This window comes from Balaenoptera ricei, chromosome X, assembly GCF_028023285.1.
Source record: "Balaenoptera ricei isolate mBalRic1 chromosome X, mBalRic1.hap2, whole genome shotgun sequence".
NCBI classification, from domain to species: domain Eukaryota; kingdom Metazoa; phylum Chordata; class Mammalia; order Artiodactyla; family Balaenopteridae; genus Balaenoptera; species Balaenoptera ricei.
Window position 1 is genome coordinate 95,248,944 of NC_082660.1, and position 20,469 is coordinate 95,269,412.

The window sequence follows — 20,469 nt, forward strand, 5'->3', positions numbered from 1 at the left end:
CCCAGAGGGACCATATTTTTGTTTAATGACCTTCAGAATGATTCTTTAGAAATCTGAGGCTATCAGAGTTGGAAGCAATGCGAAAATAATTGTGGATTATTATTGTATGACGATAGTGGCAGCTGGGCTATTTTTTTCTTTCTGTTCAGTCTTTCTTTTCCATTTTCCCAGAAACCTTATATCCCAAGGTTTAACTCAGAAGCAAATCTCATATAGGTGATAAACCTTGCCAGACATGGTATGTAATAGAATTTCAGACAGACCCTTAAGTGTTCTTTGGAAAGACCCTAGGGAGTGAAGCAGCTTTATATCTAGATGCCCTAGACAGTATTACTTTTATTTACTCTCTGACAATGTGTGTGGGTAGTTGTATTGGACATAAAGCAAGCATATCTCTTAAATATTATACCTGTGAACTTAAGTGTCAGTTTTTGTGTTTTGTTGTCAAAACTTCTGCTATCATAACAGAAGAAATTTTGTTACAGTAAAATCTAATAAATGGGTACTCACTCTTCCAAATCATTTTACGACATGTGCGCACACACACATGCACACACTCAAGCATGCAGAGCTGGGGATTGAGAGTCAGCACCGATTTTACTTTTACGTGAATATTTAGGATGTGTGTGCAGAGGGTGGAAATAAGGGTGGGGAGAAGGAGAGGTAGAAGAGATGTTGTATATACCATGGGGAAAGTGGAAACTGCCCTCAATTATTATTCAGGTCAACTGCCTCATGATCAATTTTTTAATTCCTTAACTGAAAGATCCAGAATTTAAATGATAAAATACTTCAGAGCCCCCTCACACCTATCCCCCACAGCTTCACTGATGTTTGCACAGCTTTTGGCCACCACTTTCTTTGAACACTTGAGATAAGTGGTAGACAAACTGGAGCAATATGTAAAAAGTAGTCTGAGAAAATTCCCAAACGACAAAGCCACTTGGCTGAATATTCTTACATACTCTGCTATTGTTGTATCTCTGTCGGTCGACGGAAAAGCGTTAACCATTCCTTTCTAGTAAAGTCCAATTCCAGTAGCAACACATTCTTACCAGATGAGTAAAAGAATTGACCTCAAAACCCAAATCTTATTATCTGGTCACAGATCACTGAACTCAGAAAATAAGTGGATAATTTCCCCATTACCTTACTACAACAAAGTGTGTCCTCATTTTACCTAGCTATGTTTCTAGAGAATTCCTCAAGCCTCATTTTCTTGATCCCCTTCCCCCCTCAACCTCCCCACAATAGATCTCTTGACTATGGGGAGAGAGACTCTTGAATATTATTATTAGTTTTTACTATAAAAATTAATTAAACCATTGCCAGTGTAAAAGCCAACTAGAATTTTAAAATAATGCCTAAGACTCCCTTGTTTATATTATGTTGCTAAGTGAACACTATCCTCTTAGAACTCTTAGGACATATTCCTGTCATATAGAAAGAGCCAGGGCATTAAAATGCTACTTAGTGACTGCTCTACCTCTTTTGCATTTGGGGATCTTGTATGCTTTTCTGTTTTTGCAGAATGTCTCTAAGGACTTTCTGCTCTTGGGATCAGACCTTTAAAGTGGTTCTTAGGGTGATAGTTGTGATGTTTCAATTGGATACAATAAGATGCATTTGTGATGTTTTCTGGTCATTGACTTAACTCTTTATCTACATATTTTGAAAACTAAAGAGAAGAGTGCAAAAAAGTGAAAGTACTAACTTGCCAGTACTAAGACTTAGTGATGTGAATTTTTATTTTTTGCTTACTTGAAAATATTTTCTCTGCAGGAATGCAAACCAAAAATGTGGAGAAGCATCATAATACAGAAAGGAAATGCCCTTCTAATCCAGGAAGTTCAAGAAGAAGATGGAGGAAATTACACTTGTGAGCTTAAGTATGAAGGAAAACTTGTAAGAAGAACAACTGAATTGAAAGTTACAGGTAAGCATTGGTTTTACCAAATCATGGCAAATGAGATTTTAAGTATAATTTGGTACAGGAAGAAAAAGTTTCCAAACAAAGAGTAAACTAGCTGTGAATTTAGAATTAGCTACAAATAAAATAGTTGTGAAGCTCACTATTAATAAGTTGTACTGATAAGCTAGCTATATGTGGAATATGGACAATTAATTTAGGGAACATGGTACCAGTTACTGCATATCTGTTCTCTGCTTTTATGAAAGGTTCTTAACTCTTCAGGGTATCATTGATTGTTACTAAGCGTCTCAGAAAAGATATGCTGGAACCACTTTAGAATGTTGACTTAACCCATATGTGGAGTCTTCTTGCAGGAGAAGGCTGCCTCAGAATGAGGTTCTGTTGGGCTTTTGTAATGAAATCTTCTTGGACTGCATCCAAAATATCATTTATATAGAATTGCTCATAAATGAGTGATGTTATTGTGAGGTTCTAGTGATTCTTAAATAGAGCAACTCCAAATGAATAGCATGCACATATGTTTTACATCAGAAGTACAAGCAAATTGTAAATTAGTAATTCTACTCACAATGGAAGAGAAAGACTCAGAATATTCTTACCTGGTGGAGAATGTTAGTAAGTAATTTTCAGCAAAATAGGACAGACCCTAATGACATAAAAGTTATCCCTGACAATGGGTGTGATGGACCTTAAGAAACTGTGTGACAAAAGGTCCACCTACTATTGTGCCTGAGCAAATCTTGACTAATTTTATTCTTCTTATATATGTTTCAGATGTATGTGTGTGTGTATAAGTAAACACACACATTTTTGTATTGTGGGTAAAATCTGAGCCATGGTAAAATTTGACATTATCCAGACAAGTGTAATATTTATTGCACTTATTAACTTGAGCATTACCTGTTTAACCATCTAATGTTGACATCAACTAGTTGTTTAGTTACAACATACTCTCATTAATGTTAGGAATATGGATTTTCTTCTATATTGTTTTTGTTTATGGCTAGCTGACCTTTTGGGATAGTGTTAAAATCAGTCTACTAATAATGATACTTGCTTAGTAAGTTCATTTCTATAACATATATTTGATTTAGTTTTTGATCCCTGAGAGTCAACTAGTTTCTTTTTTCATCTTTTTCTAAATTCTAAATATTAACAAAAGGAGTAAAAATAAAAATCAATATATACACCTTAAAATTAATTAAAAATTAATATATATACTTTAGTTCATTCTCTATTCTGATACATGACAGTTCTACTTCTTAGTCTGAATTGTAAAGTACCTTCTGTGATGGTTTGAATTATTATTTTGATTAGAATTGTGCGTTGCTTCTCCATGAGCTTTCAAAATAACTACCATATTGGGCCAATCCAAATAGCAAAGATCTGCTTTTGTTTAATTCCTGATTCCCTTAGTATGAACTAGACTTCCTGCCTCATTCAAGCAGAAGAGTCAATCATAGGCAGTTATACATCATTTATAAGTGGCCTGACCATGCACAAATCCTTGCAGCATCATCACTTTGACCACAGTCACACAATTCTTATCTGATGCTTTCAGAACACTTCCATTTGGAGGTCATTTAGTAAAGTTTGTAACATTATAGTGTTTAGCTTATATTTTAAGTTGGACCAGAATAAAGTAAATACCAAACCTCTTTTATGCTTCCATCTGTTGGGTTATGGTGACAACACATTTGTTTCTTTAGTTTGTTTTTAGATTCTGGAGCTTATTTTGCGTGTCTTATAAGGCATTAATTCACTTGCCCTAAACTTTAAGAAGAGTTGAACTGGGGATTTAAAATTTCACCTGAACTCTACCTCTCAGAGTTTCTCAAAATTTAATGTGCATCAGAATCACATGGAAGAACCCAGGTATGGTAAAGATGAGGCTCCTTAAATATAGATTCCCATCTCTCTCCTCCAGATTCTAATTTAGTACATCAGTAAGACAGGGAATTTATCTTTTTGTCCTGGGGAATCTCTTGCATGCCTTTCAAGGATCATGCTTTGAGAAATACTAGCTGAGAAAATGGTGCCAAAGAAGTCAGTCACAGGTATGATTCCCTTGTGAGCATGTTAGTTCACACATACACACACACACCAAAATTAATTTTCATAGGTCCCAAATTGTTTCACCTAAGCTCCTAAGAGCTGTCATGAAAATACAGAGTTTTGGTCACTAAGGGAAATCTATCAAGGGAGGGTGAGGATAAAACCTCAGCCACTGAAACAGTAATTTATTCATTTGCTATTTAAATAAAAATACACTGAATATGTATTACATACTAGAAAAAATAATTCAAACTTATCCTTGAGTCATTGTTCATATAAGAAGATATCAAGTTTATTTATTCACAGGGTTCAAATGTTATACTTGATGTAGAGACAAAATGGCTTCTCAGTATGGAAGTTCAAGAGGTTGCTCTGTGAAGATTTATTTTTATTTGCAATATTGTCTAAGCTATATTATTCCTTGTTTCCTTGATTAAAGAGCAATTACTCAGCCATAAAAAGGAACGAAATTGAGTTATTTGTAGTGAGGTGGACGGACCTAGAGACTGTCATACAGAGTGAAGTAAGTCAGAAAGAGAAAAACAAATACCGTGTGCTAACACATATATATGGAATCTAAAAAAAAAAAAAAAAAAAAAAGGTCATGAAGAACCTAGGGGCAAGATGGGAATAAAGATGCAGACTTACTAGAGAATGGACTTGAGGATACGGGGAGGGGGAAGAGTAAACTGGGACAATGTGAGAGTGGCATGGACATATATACACTACCAAACGTAAAATAGATAGCTACTGGGAAGCAGCTGCATAGCACAGGGAGACCAGCTGAGTGCTGTGTGACCACCTAGAAGGGTGGGATAGGGAGGGTGGGAGGGAGGGAGATGCAAGAGGGAAGAGATATGGGGACATATGTATATGTATAACTGATTCACTTTGTTATAAAGCAGAAACTAACACACCATTGTAAAGCAATTATACTCTAATAAAGATGTTAAAAAAAAGAGCAATTAACAGATTGTCCTTTTATATTTCAAAATATAAGTCTGGGATTATTTAAAGGGTAACCCACTCATACTTGTTTTGAGTTTAGCAACATGCAGGCATGGGCTAGGAATATTAATACAAAAATCATAGGATTGGTTAATTACAAAATCATGTAGGTAGAGGTTTTTAACATTGTGTATTGCAAGTATGCAAGTTTTAAAAGATTATTCAAATCTTAAAAGATTATTTTCTCACTGTTCTTTTAAATTTATAAATCAGAAATATTTCTTCAGTGAAACAAGTGCTCTCTTAAAGTGTATAGGTACTACTTGCTTTAAATAGATCGGTTGTAAAAAGATCCAGTTATTCAAAACTGATTAATTAGAAGGTAATCTTTGGCTTTATGAAATTATTTTTTCAATATAAAATAATTTGTCATGAGATTTCTTTAAATAGCCAGCTGCATTTAAGTAGGATTTGAAATGCAACTTTTCTGGAATCATTTTAATATTTAAATCATAGCAGACCTGTGTAATGTTATTGTAGACATTTCTTTTTTATACTTTTGGAGGCTGCAGATAAATAGGGAGTGGTTTAACAACATATAGACATGTACAATAGGGTATTTAGGTCATTTGTCAAAGATACCAACAACTAACAGTTGTATTTCCCACAGCATATTTCAGGTGGCTATTTGTTATTTTAAAGATATTTTTTTTCCTTTATTCTCACATTGAATTTTGTGTAGAAGCCTAGTCAAAGTGATAAGGAGAGAAGGGAAGGTTGACTACATGAGAATGTAGAACAGGTGATAATAGAAGAAGGAGAAGAGGAGTGGGAGAGGGTTGATAAGATAATGGAATAGGGTCTCCTATTATAATAGAGGAGAATGTCTGCCTTGAGAAGGTCAATGACAGACATAAATTATAGGGGTTCCCAAAAATGAACCCAAGCAGGAAGCCAATACTAATTAACTTTATTTAGAAGATAATTCACCCTTCACCTAACAAATCATTCATAAATACATGATTTTATGCCTTTTCAGAAAAGCATATTGACTATTTAGAAAAAACCACTAACCTGTTCTCTGGTGAATATGCAAATAATACCCCTACTCCTGATTATCTTAGATAGCTCTAGAGTTTGTGACTTGAGACTCTTCACTTATTAGGGATGAGAGATTTCTTAATCCATTGGTGTCTGAATGTCATGGCTAGAAAGAGAGATTTATTCTATGGATAGGTTGCAAAGATTTGCTGCTGGATTACTATAATAGCAGCAAATCAATCTGGTCATGCAAAGCTTGATTAAATTGCAAACTGGAAGCTGGAATCAGTCTTTGGTGAAGATGTTCAAATGCATGGCTTCAGTAAGTGCTTTTAATTTCACTTTGCAAAGTTAAAACTAACTGTAGTGCATTGTTGAAGGTGTCACTTAGACTGTATAGCTGTACTCCTTACTTTGGTGTGGAGAATGGCATCTGTTTACACACCGAGGAAGCAATTTCCCATCGGATTTGAAAACGGGCTTTTCCTGGCCCTGGCTCTTTGTTCTTTCATGCCTCTATGGTTAATCCTGAGACACTGGGGTGAGAGTTTAAGAAAGTTTCTTAAACCTTAAGAGTTTCTTTCATGCCTCTACGGTTAATCCTGAGACACTGGGGTGAGAGTTTAAGAAAGTTTCTTAAACCTTAAGAGTTTCTTAAGGTTTAAGAAAAACAGTGGAATTTAAAGATATGGTGGAGAGTTGGGGGAATAAAAAGAAGTGGAGATTCTGACTGAGTGATAATAATGCAACAGGAGAAGTGATCTCTAAGCCAACAACTAAGTTATCATAATAGGGGCCCCCTGAGAGCTAATGTCTATTGACAGCTTACTGTGAAGGAGACATTGTGCTTAGTGTATTTCATTCATTTTCTCATTTATTCCTCACAACAACCATATGAGAGTGGATACTATTATTGTCCTCATTTTATAGAAGAAACTAAAACTTAGAGAGGCTATGTTCCAAGGTCACATACTTTGTAATTGGCCAAGCACAAATATGAATCTAGGTCTTTCTGACTCTCAAATATAACTTTTCAACCATCACCAAGCACAAACCATACAATTTCACCCATATTATGTACATTGAAAAAGATGCCAAAATATTGATCACAGTGTACATCACCCCACTATAATGGCCTTTTTGGACATTAACTATTTGGTCTTCAATTTGAAGTCCCTGCTGGAGTTTAGAAAACCCTAAAAAGAATGCACTTGACATTTTGGAGCCTAGTCCTTAGCTCTCAGTGAGCACCTTAGATGAGATTAGTAGTAATGGGACACATAATTAAATCTGAGCTTAGGACAGTCCCAGGAGAGAAACAAGGAACAGTGTGGTGCCAGGAAAAGCAAGAATGTACAGAAGATAGAATTTGCCAGGCTGCATGTTTTGGTGCCATGTGGCCCTATTAATAGAAAATCCGTACTGAGAAAAAAAAATCAATTCCAGTAAGGTTCATTGCAGTTATGGCAACGATTTCAAGTTAGTAGAAGTGAAACAATAGAGAACAGTCTAGTTAAACAACATTGATTCAGTTGGTAAAGACCAATCATCACAAAAATCAGTGTCTACTCTGTGCAACCAGGAGCATAGGATCCAAGTTTCTAATGTGGTTCTTGAAGGAGACAGGTAGAGACAGAATTATGTTCCCTTTGGAACCTGTGAAAATTTAAAATATGTTCATTAGGGCAAATAGTGTTTCCCCAACTGTGTTCTATGGAGCTCCAATTCTAAGAGATGTTAATAGTTACTTTGGGGAGAGAAAAAGGAAAGGAAGAGAGAATGGTGAGAAGTTGTGTGGCAATGTGTTTATCTGCTAAGTCAAAGTTATATAGCTTTCCTTCTTGCAAGGCATTTCAGGGCATCTTAGTGTATATAATATTCTAATATATATTATAATTTTCTGAAAGGAAGATGGGCCATAGTTTAGAACATTTCCTAAACTGTATGACCACGTAACACTTTTCCCCTGGTTGAGAGTATCTGAAGATGCTGTTTCCACAGAATAAACTGTAAAAAAAAAAAACAACAAAAGCTAAGTGAGTAGTCAAGTGGGTCTACTGGCATCCTACTGATGACTGTATCTTTAACGGTTTCAGTAAGATACTTAGCAGGCATTAACTTTATGTTACAATTATAATCTTGTTTTCCATTGTTTATCTTATTTTCTCAACTAGCCTATAAGCTCCTTAAGGACAGGGATTTGTTGACCAATTCTTTTGCATCTCCCCAAGTGCTGAGCATATAGTAAGTACTCAGACATTATGTGTAGCTTGGATTGGTTGGGTGCTTATTTCATTGATGAGTGCTTCAGTTGGGCACAAATAAGACAGCTTGGTATTTGTAGAGAACTTTATAATTTCAAAGCACTTTCACTTCTGACATCTCATTCTGTTTCTCAAAGAACTTTATGGAGTTGGCAAAGATTGTTGTTGTTGTTGTTATCATTATTTGTATTTTGTATTTTTCAGCAGAGTAAATTATGGCTCAGAGTGTTTAAACCATTTGCCCTGGGCTGGGAACTGGTGAATGGCATAGCCAGGACTAGAACCCGTATATGCTGATTCCTAACACAGTACTTTCCTATCCTACCCCCCCGTTACTCTGTCCACAGTCCCTTAATCCTGGGTTCTGGGCCAGATAAAAAGGAGATGCAACCCAAAGAGGACTCCAAAGATGGTGACTACAGAGCTCAGGTCTCCAGAGCTAAGGATCCCTAAATAACCTGTTATTTAAAGTGCTTATTTGCCAATCCACTGTTTTGGCTTTAAGAAGAAATAGCCCTGATTCGATTCCTTCTATAAAAGGAAAAGCATTTACTGCTGATGGCTGAAGCTAGGCCAGTGAAGGGGTAATTCCCTAATCAATGTTCAAAATGCTTCTAGAAGCCAGGCAGGTCATATACCTGAGTGAGTGTGTGAGGCCACAGAGGGGGGCAAGTTGGAGAGTCCTCGCAGTACCAACTCAGCCCTAGCTGATTGCTGTTATATGAAATTAAGGATCCAGTGCTGCTAGGCCCTCTAATTTTTGAAGAGATGCTAGAAGTCTGGATTTTTATGTGGAAATCCCTGGCTTGTTGAGCATTGTGTGGACCGAATAAGACATGCCTGTAGGCTAAATTCCGTTTGAGGGCTGCCTATTTGTGGCCTTTGCCTTAAATAATTTGGGTCAGTAACACTTTTAAACAAGCGACTGGCTGTGTGGCTGGTGCAGACTCTGCTCCACGATTTCCATCTCCAGCAACAAGTGGGGAAAAAAATCTTAAAGTGGTCTGGAGAGCAGTTAATAGACAAACTGAGAACAGCACTCAGAAGCTATCCTAATCACACCATCCAACAGACTGGTCGATCCAAGCAGAGAGTGAAGGGCACAATTTATGGATGTAATACTACAGGAGGGGTATTGACAAATTGATCACCTTCCAGAGAAGAGCGATTTAGATGATGAAACAAGTTGGTCTCAAATGTTACAGATAAATGAAGAGCCCCGGGGATAAAGCACCCGCCTTAGAGTAGCATCGAAGCAGTGCTATGTGAAGCACCGAAGGGGACAAATCATTGGCGTGTGTTCGCTCTCCTTCCTGATCCCTCTCAGCAGCCAGTTGATATGATCTGAATGTCTGTATCCCGATTATCGTATGAGAATATATCTCATTTATACCTTTTCTGTGACTTAATGAGGAAAGACCTCAGCAGTCAATAGTTCTTGGCTACATTAATGGAACTTTCACATGACTGACTGTGCATTTCATAATTGACTGTTCTTTTGCACAGTTGCAGGTGCAGAAATCTTATGACCCAAACCGGCTTGCAGCAGCTCCTTTGCCTTTCCTCCTAGGCCTCCCTCTTTTCCTGGGTCACCCTGGCCTTTCCTACTCTACCCAGCCCACACTGAATGACATCTTTGTCCCTCTCTAGCTCTTTTAAATGTCCTAATGTCATGTCTTCTCTGTAGCCCATCTCCCCAGATCCTTGCTTTCTGGTGGGGCTAATCTAATACCTCAAAGAGATAAAGAATTCATGACTGATAATGGCCAAAATGTTTCCCTTCTAAGCTAGCATATTTGCAATTTAATAGATATTTCAATTCTGTAACTCATAGGCATGACTAATGGTGGGAATTTCTGGCAGCTTTGCAGTGCCTGTGGGGGGCCTTTCCCAGAGTGTCACAATTCATACCCTGCAGGTGGCTGTTTGCTTCCTCTAGAAACAAGGTCAGCTCTACTCATGACCTTGGGGGACAAGGAGGAAAAAAAAAAGCCTACTTAGAATTAGTGGGAAGGAGGGCCTTGAATGTCAGTCTAAAGAGTGATTTTTTTCCCTTCCTCTTCTGCCACTCTTATTTTGTCTCTCCTTTCTCCCCCTTATTACCCTCCTTTGCCTCAACCTATGACACAATGCTATCTCTTAACCCTATTAGTGACAGCCAGGGTCAAAGAGATTTCCAGTCTCTGTCCTAGGAAAATTTTTGTGTCGTGTTTCTATGCCCTACAGGGAGATGAACGAACACTATTAAACTGTCCCATTAGCAGAAAGACACTCTTGTTCCTCTGCAAAGTCAGGGACTATGAGAACATTCATTCCTGTGGGAGTCTTTCGCAAGTAGCTGTGCGGGAGACCAGCTTGCTGGGAGGGCTGGGGGTGAGCAAGTTAGAGCACCGTAGCAGCAGGATGTGGCAAACGTGCCCAGTCTAGGCCAGTTCCGCTCCAGTGGCTCTATTCCAGCACCTGAGGTGATCATTGACTCCTTGACTGACTTTTCTGACTTGAGTTAGGGGTGGGGGAAGGAGTTCTTAGGAAGGAATTACATTATGAATCCTAGGTGTATAGGCACCTGAGATCCACGGGCACAGATTTCCCTAGTTCCATTATGTTCATTTGTGAGACTCTCAGCTACCTTGCTCTCTGCTAACCTGAAAGCAGTGGTTTGAGAAGGCTGAGAATATTCTATCAAGCTACCCTTGTAAAGGGATGAAAACTAGAAGCTTAGTATGGTGGGAGATTAGCCATGAACTAGATCCAACACAGTGGAGTAGATGCTCAGAGAATGCCCATTTATTGGGTCAGGTACTGTACTTTACAATCAGTCAAAGTTCACAACGACCTTGGAAGGTTGCCAATATTGTCTTTATTTTATAAGGGAAGAAATGGAGACTCAGGATAAGTTATTTGTCTATGGTCACACGGCTAGCAAGTGGTGGGGATAGGATATGAACCCACCTTGTTCTAAAACCTTGCTCTTAAAGCAACATGCTACAGACTACCTGCATGGCTCTTGCACACAACAGTGCTCCATAAATGCCATTAACTCCTTACCTTCCTGCTTGTTTGCCTACTTCAGGCCTTCATACTCTTCTCTGCCAGGACATATTTGCACTTCTGGACTTCCTCCAGGAAGTCTTCACAGATTAACTTTATTTTACAATCACCTGTTTCTTTCTCCTAAATTCCCCTGGCAATTTTATAAAAGTTTTCACCACACTGACTGATGCTAATTTATAATTAATTATCTTAGACATCTTTGTTTAGGTTTTGTCTCACCAGTTAGATTAATGTTCTCCAAGATTCTTGGTTCCCCATACAAAGGTTTATCTTGACATTTAGACACAAAATACAATTATGGAGCTAGGAGCTGGGCTCAATGTTTCCACAGATATGATCTCATTTAAGTATCAAAAAAATCCTGTGTGGTATTGTCACCTTAGCCCCTCTTTACAGATGCTGAAGTTGAAATTTGGAGATGTTAGGTAATTTCTCTCAGTGTTTTACAACAACTGAACAATGGTGCTAGAATGAAGATTCAGGTGGCTATTGTTTTCTCAAAGCCTGAGCCCCTTCCACTAGTAAATGCTTATAGAACCATGTATTGCTCATAGTACTATGATCTGATTTGACAACAAAAAATTTTCTTATATGTAGATGGTTAAGATACAGATGAGCACACACATACACACACACACAGGAATCTTAGCAAAACAAAGAGTATGATTCTAAGAGAAGACCCTTGGAAAACTCTGAAAACTTGATTTACTCCCTTATGTCCTGATCTAGAACCAGAAAAATCTGATTCAAATCCTTGTAGCTGTGTGACTTTGAGAACTTTAATTTACTCTTCTGAATTTCAGTTTTTTCTCCATGGAAAATGGGGAGGTGTATTAGCTATGCTGAGTGAAGAAAATATATGAAAAACACTTACAATGGTGTCTGGGAAATAGTATGTATTCAATCAATGATATTAATTATTATGATTAGTATCATTATCATCATCATTATTATTACTGGAACACTTGCAAAAATGACCTCACAGCCATTTTACCACAAGAAAACAGTCTGATAAATTGTCTAAGACAAATTGATATTTTTAATAGGGTGCTTCATTTACAGGGGATGAATTTTAAAAATTAGGAAGTTAACTAGGGGCTATGACAAACTCAAGCAAAGGGCTACATATGTTGGTATTTTAGGCAAAACTATTTCATTCAAGGAGATGCAATCATGTGGAATAATTTGTCAATTAAGGTGGTCAGAGCAAATGTTGTCTGTATAAATGAGCTTTTGCAGCCAGCAAGACATTTTAATGATGTGTGAGCCAATAGCAAAGGCTGCAGAGACAAAGCTGAGGTGGAAATGAGTCCCTAGGACAGGCATGTTAAGGAGAATGGCCTTTTCCTGTCCAGCAATTCCTTATGTCATTATAGTTCATCACTGGTGGTTTATAAAAGGCAGTGAAATGGCCTCCTTTGGATGTCAAATAGGAAAATAATTCATCAGTTCAAGTCCATAGATCATTTCTTGGTGCCGGGAGAACTTTATATAGCTAGAAATCTCCCCATGATTTGGCACCGTTCTCCAGTGGGGATCCTAAGAAATAATAGGGAAGCACCAGATGCAGAAGTCTAAGTGATGAGATGCTTAGGCATGGGTCTGCAGGCAGAGAAGGTTGATTCATTTCTGGGGCACATTGCCTTGATCCTCTTTGACTGGTTAGAAAAAACACCCAGTTGTGTTTCTGGCTTATAGTAATCATTTGATATATTTGTTGGATGAGTGAATTTTAATGTTTTGTGTGTTTTGAATTCTTTGCATCAGACCCTACCTGTAGTTTCTGATAATTCTCTTCAGCTGTACTCTGGGAAAATGGGATGGAAAGGCTGTAATAATAATGTTCAGAGATATTGGATCAGTACCCTGAGTCGTTTGCTCAATTTTGATATTCAGGGCATCATAGTTTCACTATAAACTTTGGCATAAAAGTTGCATGAGAAATAATTGGGCTTGAATTTTTTTTCTGATAAAAGGTGTTTAACATTATAATTAAATCATCTAATCCACCTTGCTTCTAAAACAGACATCTGTTAATATCAGTATCCTTATATTTTGTGCCAGTAAAATTATCTTCATAATGCTATTTAATTTACGTCCTGTCTACAATATGAGGTGAAAGGTGAAAAGGACACTTTGGGACAAGTGAACAAGTATTTAGTATCTAATTCAGTGATTATCAACCCTGGATCCACAATGAATATATTTGATTTTTTTTAACCTTCATCAAATATTCGTTGTGCAGAGTGAGTAGAAGTGAACTAAAAGAGACATGTTCTGCCCTAATAGAGCTTGTAGTGTAATGTGGGGTGGGAATAGATAAGAGACAAAACAAAAAACACATGTATAAGTATATAATTAATAACTGCGGTAAGTGATATAAAGGAAAATAACTGAGAAGTAGGTAGGCCGTTACTTTATATTGGACAATTGGAGAAGGTTTACTTGAAACAAAGTAACATTTAGGCTGGACCCTGAAGGTTAAGAAAAAGCCGTCACGGTGAAGAATGAACAGAAAAATATTTCAGAGGGAACAGCATGTGTTGGCTTTGAAGTGCCAAAGATCCCTGCATGCTTAGGGAACAGAAAGAGAGCGGTGTGGCTGGATCACAGGGAGTAGTGGCGGGGAGTGGGACAAAATGAGATTGGAAAGGTAGGGAAGGACCAGATGACACAGTGCCTTTTAGGGTTTTGGTCTTTATCCTAAGAGTGGGAGGACACCTTTTGATGATTTTAAGTAGAACAATGTCACATTCCTTCTGACTTATGTAAAAATAATCTTCCTCTGGATGTTCCATGGATAATAGATGGAAGGAGTCAGGGAGACAAGTTAAGAGGCTATTACAGCATCCAAAAGAAAGATGATGATGGCTTGGACTAGAGTGGTGGTGATAGAGATAGTAAAATGTGGACAGATTCAAGAGATATTATAGAGATAAAAATGACTGGACTTTCTCATGATGATTCCTAGGTTTTTGGTTTCAGTAATAGAGTAGACACTAGTTGTATTTACTGAACTGAATTAGAGTGGGGGAAGCAAGGTTTTGTGGCAAGATCCAAGAGTTCTGTTTTGGCCATCTTTTATTTGAGATACCCGCTAGACATCCTGGAGGAGATGTTGAATAGGCAGTTGGATATGTAAGTCCTGCATTCAGGGAGAAGTCTGGGATAGAGATATAAATTTGGGAGCAGTCTGCATGGTATATAGGGTAGAATACAATGAAATACTAAATTGTGTGTGGCAACTGATGATTACTATAGGAGATCAATGAAAACTGCAGCTCCTAAGCCCTGTGTTACATATTTTCTCCAGAATCAGGACAGTGTAATAAAGCCACTTATCATGATTTTTCCAAACCTCATCAACTTGTTAAATATCAAGCATGATGTCTGTACTTGTATTTTTGCTGATATGTGGGGATGACATCCTGTATTTAGCTGACATTTGAATCCGTCAGAACTAGAGGAATATAACTATTGCCATAATAACTGCAGACACTATTTATTATCTATTTCAGATACCGTATAAATCACTTTACATATATTTATTTCTAATCAGTACCCTAGCCCTTCAAAGTACAGGCCCCAATTTTTATATAAAGAAACTCAGATTCAAGAAGTTACACGACTTGCTCAAGGCTACACAGCAAGTATGCAGCTGTCTATTCCCTATTCCAATCCCACACTTTAGGAGAAGTGATTCTAAATATCCTTTCAACTTCTTCAGATTTCCTAAGTCTTTTACACCCTAATGAAAATAAAGAAAGTACTGAGGTGTGCAAACTTATTGCTAAATCTCCTCAATTTTGAATAAAAGCCTGCTAATTTGGATTGTTGCACGGGGCCTGGCCCTTGATTCCTGGTGCATGCACACATCCGGCTGCTGGGATACTCAGCGCTGGCTGGTCATTTTTCACCCTCCCAGGTTTATTGAGATAAAATTGACACTTAAGCTTGCTGGCCATTCTGAAGGTGACTGCCTACCTAGACTAGCACCTGTCTTTATAATTTTGGGATATCTTGTTCTGAATTCTTAGTTTGGTGTTTACTTCCAACAGGAGTATAATTCCCTAAGTGCAGGACAATGAGAGGAGCATAGAACCTGGTATGTAGTTGATTCACAATAAATGATAACTATTATGATAATTTTCATCACCTCATTGAATGATAACTTCACAAAAGCCCTGTGAAGTAGGTGTTATTATTTTACTGGTAAGAAAATCAAAACTCTGAGGTTAAGTAACTTGCCCAAGGTCACATGGCTATTAAGGAACTAAGTTGGAATTTGAAGGCCACTCTCTAATTTCTTTTTTTTTTAATAAATTTATTTATTTATTTATTTATTTATTTATTTTTGGCTGTGTTGGGTCTTCGTTGCTGTGCACGAGCTTTCTTTAGTTGCGGTGAGTGGGGGCTACTCTTTGTTGCGGTGTGCAGGTGTCTCATTGTCGTGGCCTCTTCTGTTGCGGAGCACAGGCTCTAGGCACGCAGGCTTCAGTAGTTGTGGCAGGTGGGCTCAGTAGTTGTGGCTTGCAGGCCCTAGAGCTCAGGCTCAGTAGTTTTGACGCACGGGCTTAGTTGCTTGGCGGCATGTGGGATATTCCCAGGCCAGGGCTCGAACCCGTGTCCCTTGCATTGGCAGGCAGATTCTTAACCACTGTGCCACCAGAGAAGCTCTGAATGTCTCTAATTTCTAAGCTTATAATCCATACCTCCTCAAGTTGAATGAGAAGGTGAAGCCACGGGACTGCGCTAGAGAACATTGGGAGGTAAGGTTAGATAGGTAAAGTAGACTTGATTACTGGAGGACCTTGAGTGCCAGGGAGAATAACTCATATTCTTGGAATATTTGGGAATATGCACAATGGAAGACCTATGATCTTTCCTCACAGACAAGCAGGGTCCAGCATTTGGATATTAGGTACCTGTTTCCCAACTGAAATCCCTCACAACTGTGCATAAACCCTGCTCCTTAGCCTGTGCCTGTTAGAGCTCAGAAGGCTTGTCTTCCCTTGTGCTTTCTGGTTTGCACAACTTTCCTTCTTATAGTTCCTCATTTTAACTCAATTCAAGGAAGATTTTTCTGAGTCTCTTCTCTGCAAAGGCACTAAAGTAATTGCTGCTGCACTGGTTGTTGGGAGCATGCAGGTACACCATACCAGCTGGCCTATGTAAGTCTGGGGATGGAAAGGACTAAGAAGAAAGTACGGGAGAGATAGCCAAAATAATTTCCTTAGAGCTTCTGCAAGAGAGAGCATACATTTATACTGTCCTGTCAATCAAATATTCTCCAATTCTTGGAGGCTTCTTTTTCAGTTGACTGACCGATTGATTTTTACTCACTTGGAATTTTAGCTACACAGACTTTTGATTTACCCAGTAACATTTGCGAAGGAGAAATAGCTTCAGGAGGGGATAAGAGCTAGAAGGGACTTCGATGAGAATATGATCTGATCCCGTCATGTTTTTAGATAAGGTAGCAGAATCCAGAGAGGTTAATTTATGTACCCTAAAGACACAGTTTGGGAGTAGGTAAGCTGGGATTTGTCCTAATGCAATGCTGCTTTCTACCATTTTCTTCTGCTCCACAGTGCCTTTCTAACTTAGTCCTAAATCTTCCCTCAGAGGCTTTTTTTTAATGCCAAATTTAATTGATATCTTCATTATAATTGAAATATTTAAATCAGATTAATGTAAAGACTTCAGAGAGTTCTGCTGATCTGGTTTATAAAAGTCATTCAAGCAAAACTGTGGAAGTATGTGGGATTTTTGACATTTTCCAGAAGCTATTAACTTATATTCTTCACTAATTCTCAGAATGTACACTAAGAGAGGACAATTTTCAAACTAGCCCTGACAAACTCCATATTTATTCCTTTTTGGTTGGTTCACAGGTCAATTTTGTACTCCAAAGATTTTTTTGATCCTCAAAACCTTCTCCCCTCCTTAGGGATTATATACACGACAAAATCAACTCATGAACTACGTCATGAACATTAAAATCTATTAGCAGGGAGATACCAGGAAGCAGAACTGAGAATATCACCCCAGCAGTCTCCCTTGCTCTAGAAAAAGTATGGTGAGTGGAAAGAGCACAAGATTTAAAGTCAGAAATATTTGGTTTCAAATTCTTTCTTTACCAGTAACTTGCCAAGTGACCCTGGGTAAGTTATTGAACTTCTCTAAGCCTGCATGTCTACATCTGTTTGTATACATTTACCTTGCAGAGTTCTTGGGAGAATTTGAGACAACAGAGTAAATGATACCCATTTCTATCATTGCCATTGTCATTATGATTATTATTTACTGGTACTGTGACCAGTACTACTAGTACTAGTACTACCACTGCTACTACTATTACTACCACTAACCTACTTAGTAGGCTGAAAAGAAGGAAAATGCCCCCACATAATATATTGGCAGATGGAATCAGCTCAAGAGCAGAAAAGCCTTGACACAGGATAGAACAGAGCAGCTTCTAATAATACATTAAAAGTTAGAAAGTGCAAAAAACTTACTCAGTAAAAATAGTACTTTAGTTGAGTTATAGAAAATATAACTTTATAAATAAAATTGTTAGAAAAATAACCCTCTCATTAAATGAGCAGGTAAGTTCCATTAGGACAGGAGTTATATCAATCTTGCCCCTTTGCATTCCTATCTCTTTAGCACAGTGATTGACACAAAGTAGATGAAAGAATATTTATTGAATAAGCGACAGAAATTCCTAAAAGTAAAACTGTATATTCTTTAGTTTGCTGTTGTTTCTATATAGTTGTATTTTTTTATTTGCTTAAAAATATATTTGAGAGCAGAAGCAAGAAGAACTACAATCCTGCAGCCTGTGGAACAAAAACCACATTCACAGAAAGAGAGACAAGATGAAAAGGCAGAGGGCTATGTACCAGATGAAGGAAAAAGATAAAACCCCAGAAAAACAACTAAATGAAGTGGAGATAGGCAACCTTCCAGAAAAAGTAATCAGAATAATGATAGTGAAGATGATCCAGGACATAGGAAAAAGAATGGAGGCAAAGATCGAGAAGATGCAAGAAATGTTTAACAAAGACCTAGAAGAATTAAAAAACAAACAAACAGAGATGAACAATACAATAACTGAAATGAAAAGTACACTAGAAGGAATCAATAGCAGAATAACTGAGGCAGAAGAACGGATAAGTGACCTGGAAGACAGAATGCTGGAATTCACTGCTGCAGAACAGAATAAAGAAAAAGGATGAAAAGAAAGGAAGACAGCCTAAGAGACCTCTGGGATAACATTCAATGCAACAATATTCCCATTATAGGGGTCCCAGAAGGAGAAGAGAGAGAGAAAGGACCCGAGAAAATATATGAAGAGATTATAGTCGAAAACTTCCCTAACATGGGAAAGAAAATACCACCCAAGTCCAGGAAACGCAGAGAGTCCCATACAGGATAAACCCAAGGAGAAACACGCCAAGACACATAGTAATCAAATTGACAAAAATTAAAGACAAAGAAAAATTATTGAAAGCAGCAAGGGAAAAATGACAAATAACATACAAGGGAACTCCCATAAGGTTAATAGCTGATTTCTCAGCAGAAACTCTACAAGCCAGAAGGGAGTAGCATGATATACTTGAGCTGATGAAAGGGAAGAAACTACAACCAAGATTACTCTACCTGGCAAGGATCTCATTCAGATTTGATGGAGAAATCAAAAGCTTTAGAGATAAGCAAAAGCTAAGAGAATTCAGCACCACCAAACCAGCTCTACAACAAATGCTAAAGGAAGTTCTCTAAGTGGGAAACACAAGAGAAGAAAAGGACTTACAAAAAGAAACTCAAAACAATTAAGAAAACCGTCATAGGAACATACATATTGATAATTACCTTAAATGTGAATGGATTAAATGATCCAACCAAAAGAAACAGGCTTGCTGAACGGATACAAAAACAAGACTCATATATATGCTTCCTACAAGAGACCCACTTCAGACCTAGGGACACACACCGACTGAAACTGAGGGGATGGAAAAAGATATTCCATGCAAATGGAAATCAAAAGAAAGCTGGAGTAGCAATATTCATATCAGATAAAATAGACTTTAAAATAAAGAATGTTACAAGAGACAAGGAAGGACACTACATAGTGATCAAGGGATCAATCCAAGAAGAAGATATAACAATTATAAACATATATGCACCCAACATAGGAGCACCTCAATACATAAGGCAACTGCTAACAGCTATAAAGGAGGAAATCGACAGTAACACAGTAATAGTGAGGGACTTTAACACCTCACTTACACCAATGGGCAAATCATTCAAAATGAAAATAAATAAGGAAACTGAAGCTTTAAATGACACAATAGATCAGATAGATATAATTGATATTTATAGGACATTCCATCCAAAAACAATAGATTACACTTTCTTCTCAAGTGCACACGGAACATTCTCAAGGATAGATCACATCTTGGATCACAAATCAAGCCTCAGTAAATTTAAGAAAATTGAAATCATATCAGGCATCTTTTCTGAACACAACGCCATGAGATTAGAAATGAATTACAGGGGAAAAAAACCTAAAAAACACAAACACATGGAGGCTAAACAATACGTTACTAAATAACCAAGAGATCACTGAAGAAATCAAAGAGGAAATCAAAAAATACCTAGAGACAAATGACAATGAAAACACGACGATCCAAAACCTATGGGATGCAGCAAAAGCAGTTCTAAGAGGGACGTTTATAGCTATACAAGCCTACCTCAAGAAACAAGAAAAATCTCAAGTAAACACTCTAACCTTACACGTAAAGGAACTAGAGAAAGAAGAACAAACAAACCCAAAGTTAGCAGAAGGAAAGAAATCATAAAGATCAGAGCAGAAATAAATGAAGTAGAAACAAAGAAAACAATAGCAAAGATCAATAAAACTAAAAGTTGGTTCTTTTAGAAGATAAAGAAAATTGATAAACCATTAGCCAGACTCATCAAGAAAATGAGGGAGAGGACTCAAATCAATAAAATTAGAAAAGAAAAAGAAGTTACAACAGACACTGCAGAAATACAAAGCATCCTTAGAGACTACTGCAAGCAACTCTATGCCAATAAAATGGACAACCTGGAAGAAATGGACAAATTCTTAGAAAGGTATAACCTTCCAAGACTGTACCAGGAAGAAAT

At 37.5% G+C, this 20,469-nt stretch overlaps 1 protein-coding gene across 2 annotated transcripts in view; it reads left to right on the top strand.

Moving 5' to 3' along the window:
- The window catches only part of IL1RAPL2 (interleukin 1 receptor accessory protein like 2), a 1,091,263-nt gene that overhangs the window by 595,097 nt on the left and 475,697 nt on the right, over nucleotides 1–20,469 (top strand). For both annotated transcript variants that reach the window (XM_059910655.1, XM_059910656.1), the window contains one exon: nucleotides 1,783–1,936. In XM_059910655.1, the coding sequence (XP_059766638.1) occupies nucleotides 1,783–1,936 (154 nt within the window). The remainder of the gene's footprint in view (nucleotides 1–1,782; nucleotides 1,937–20,469) is intronic.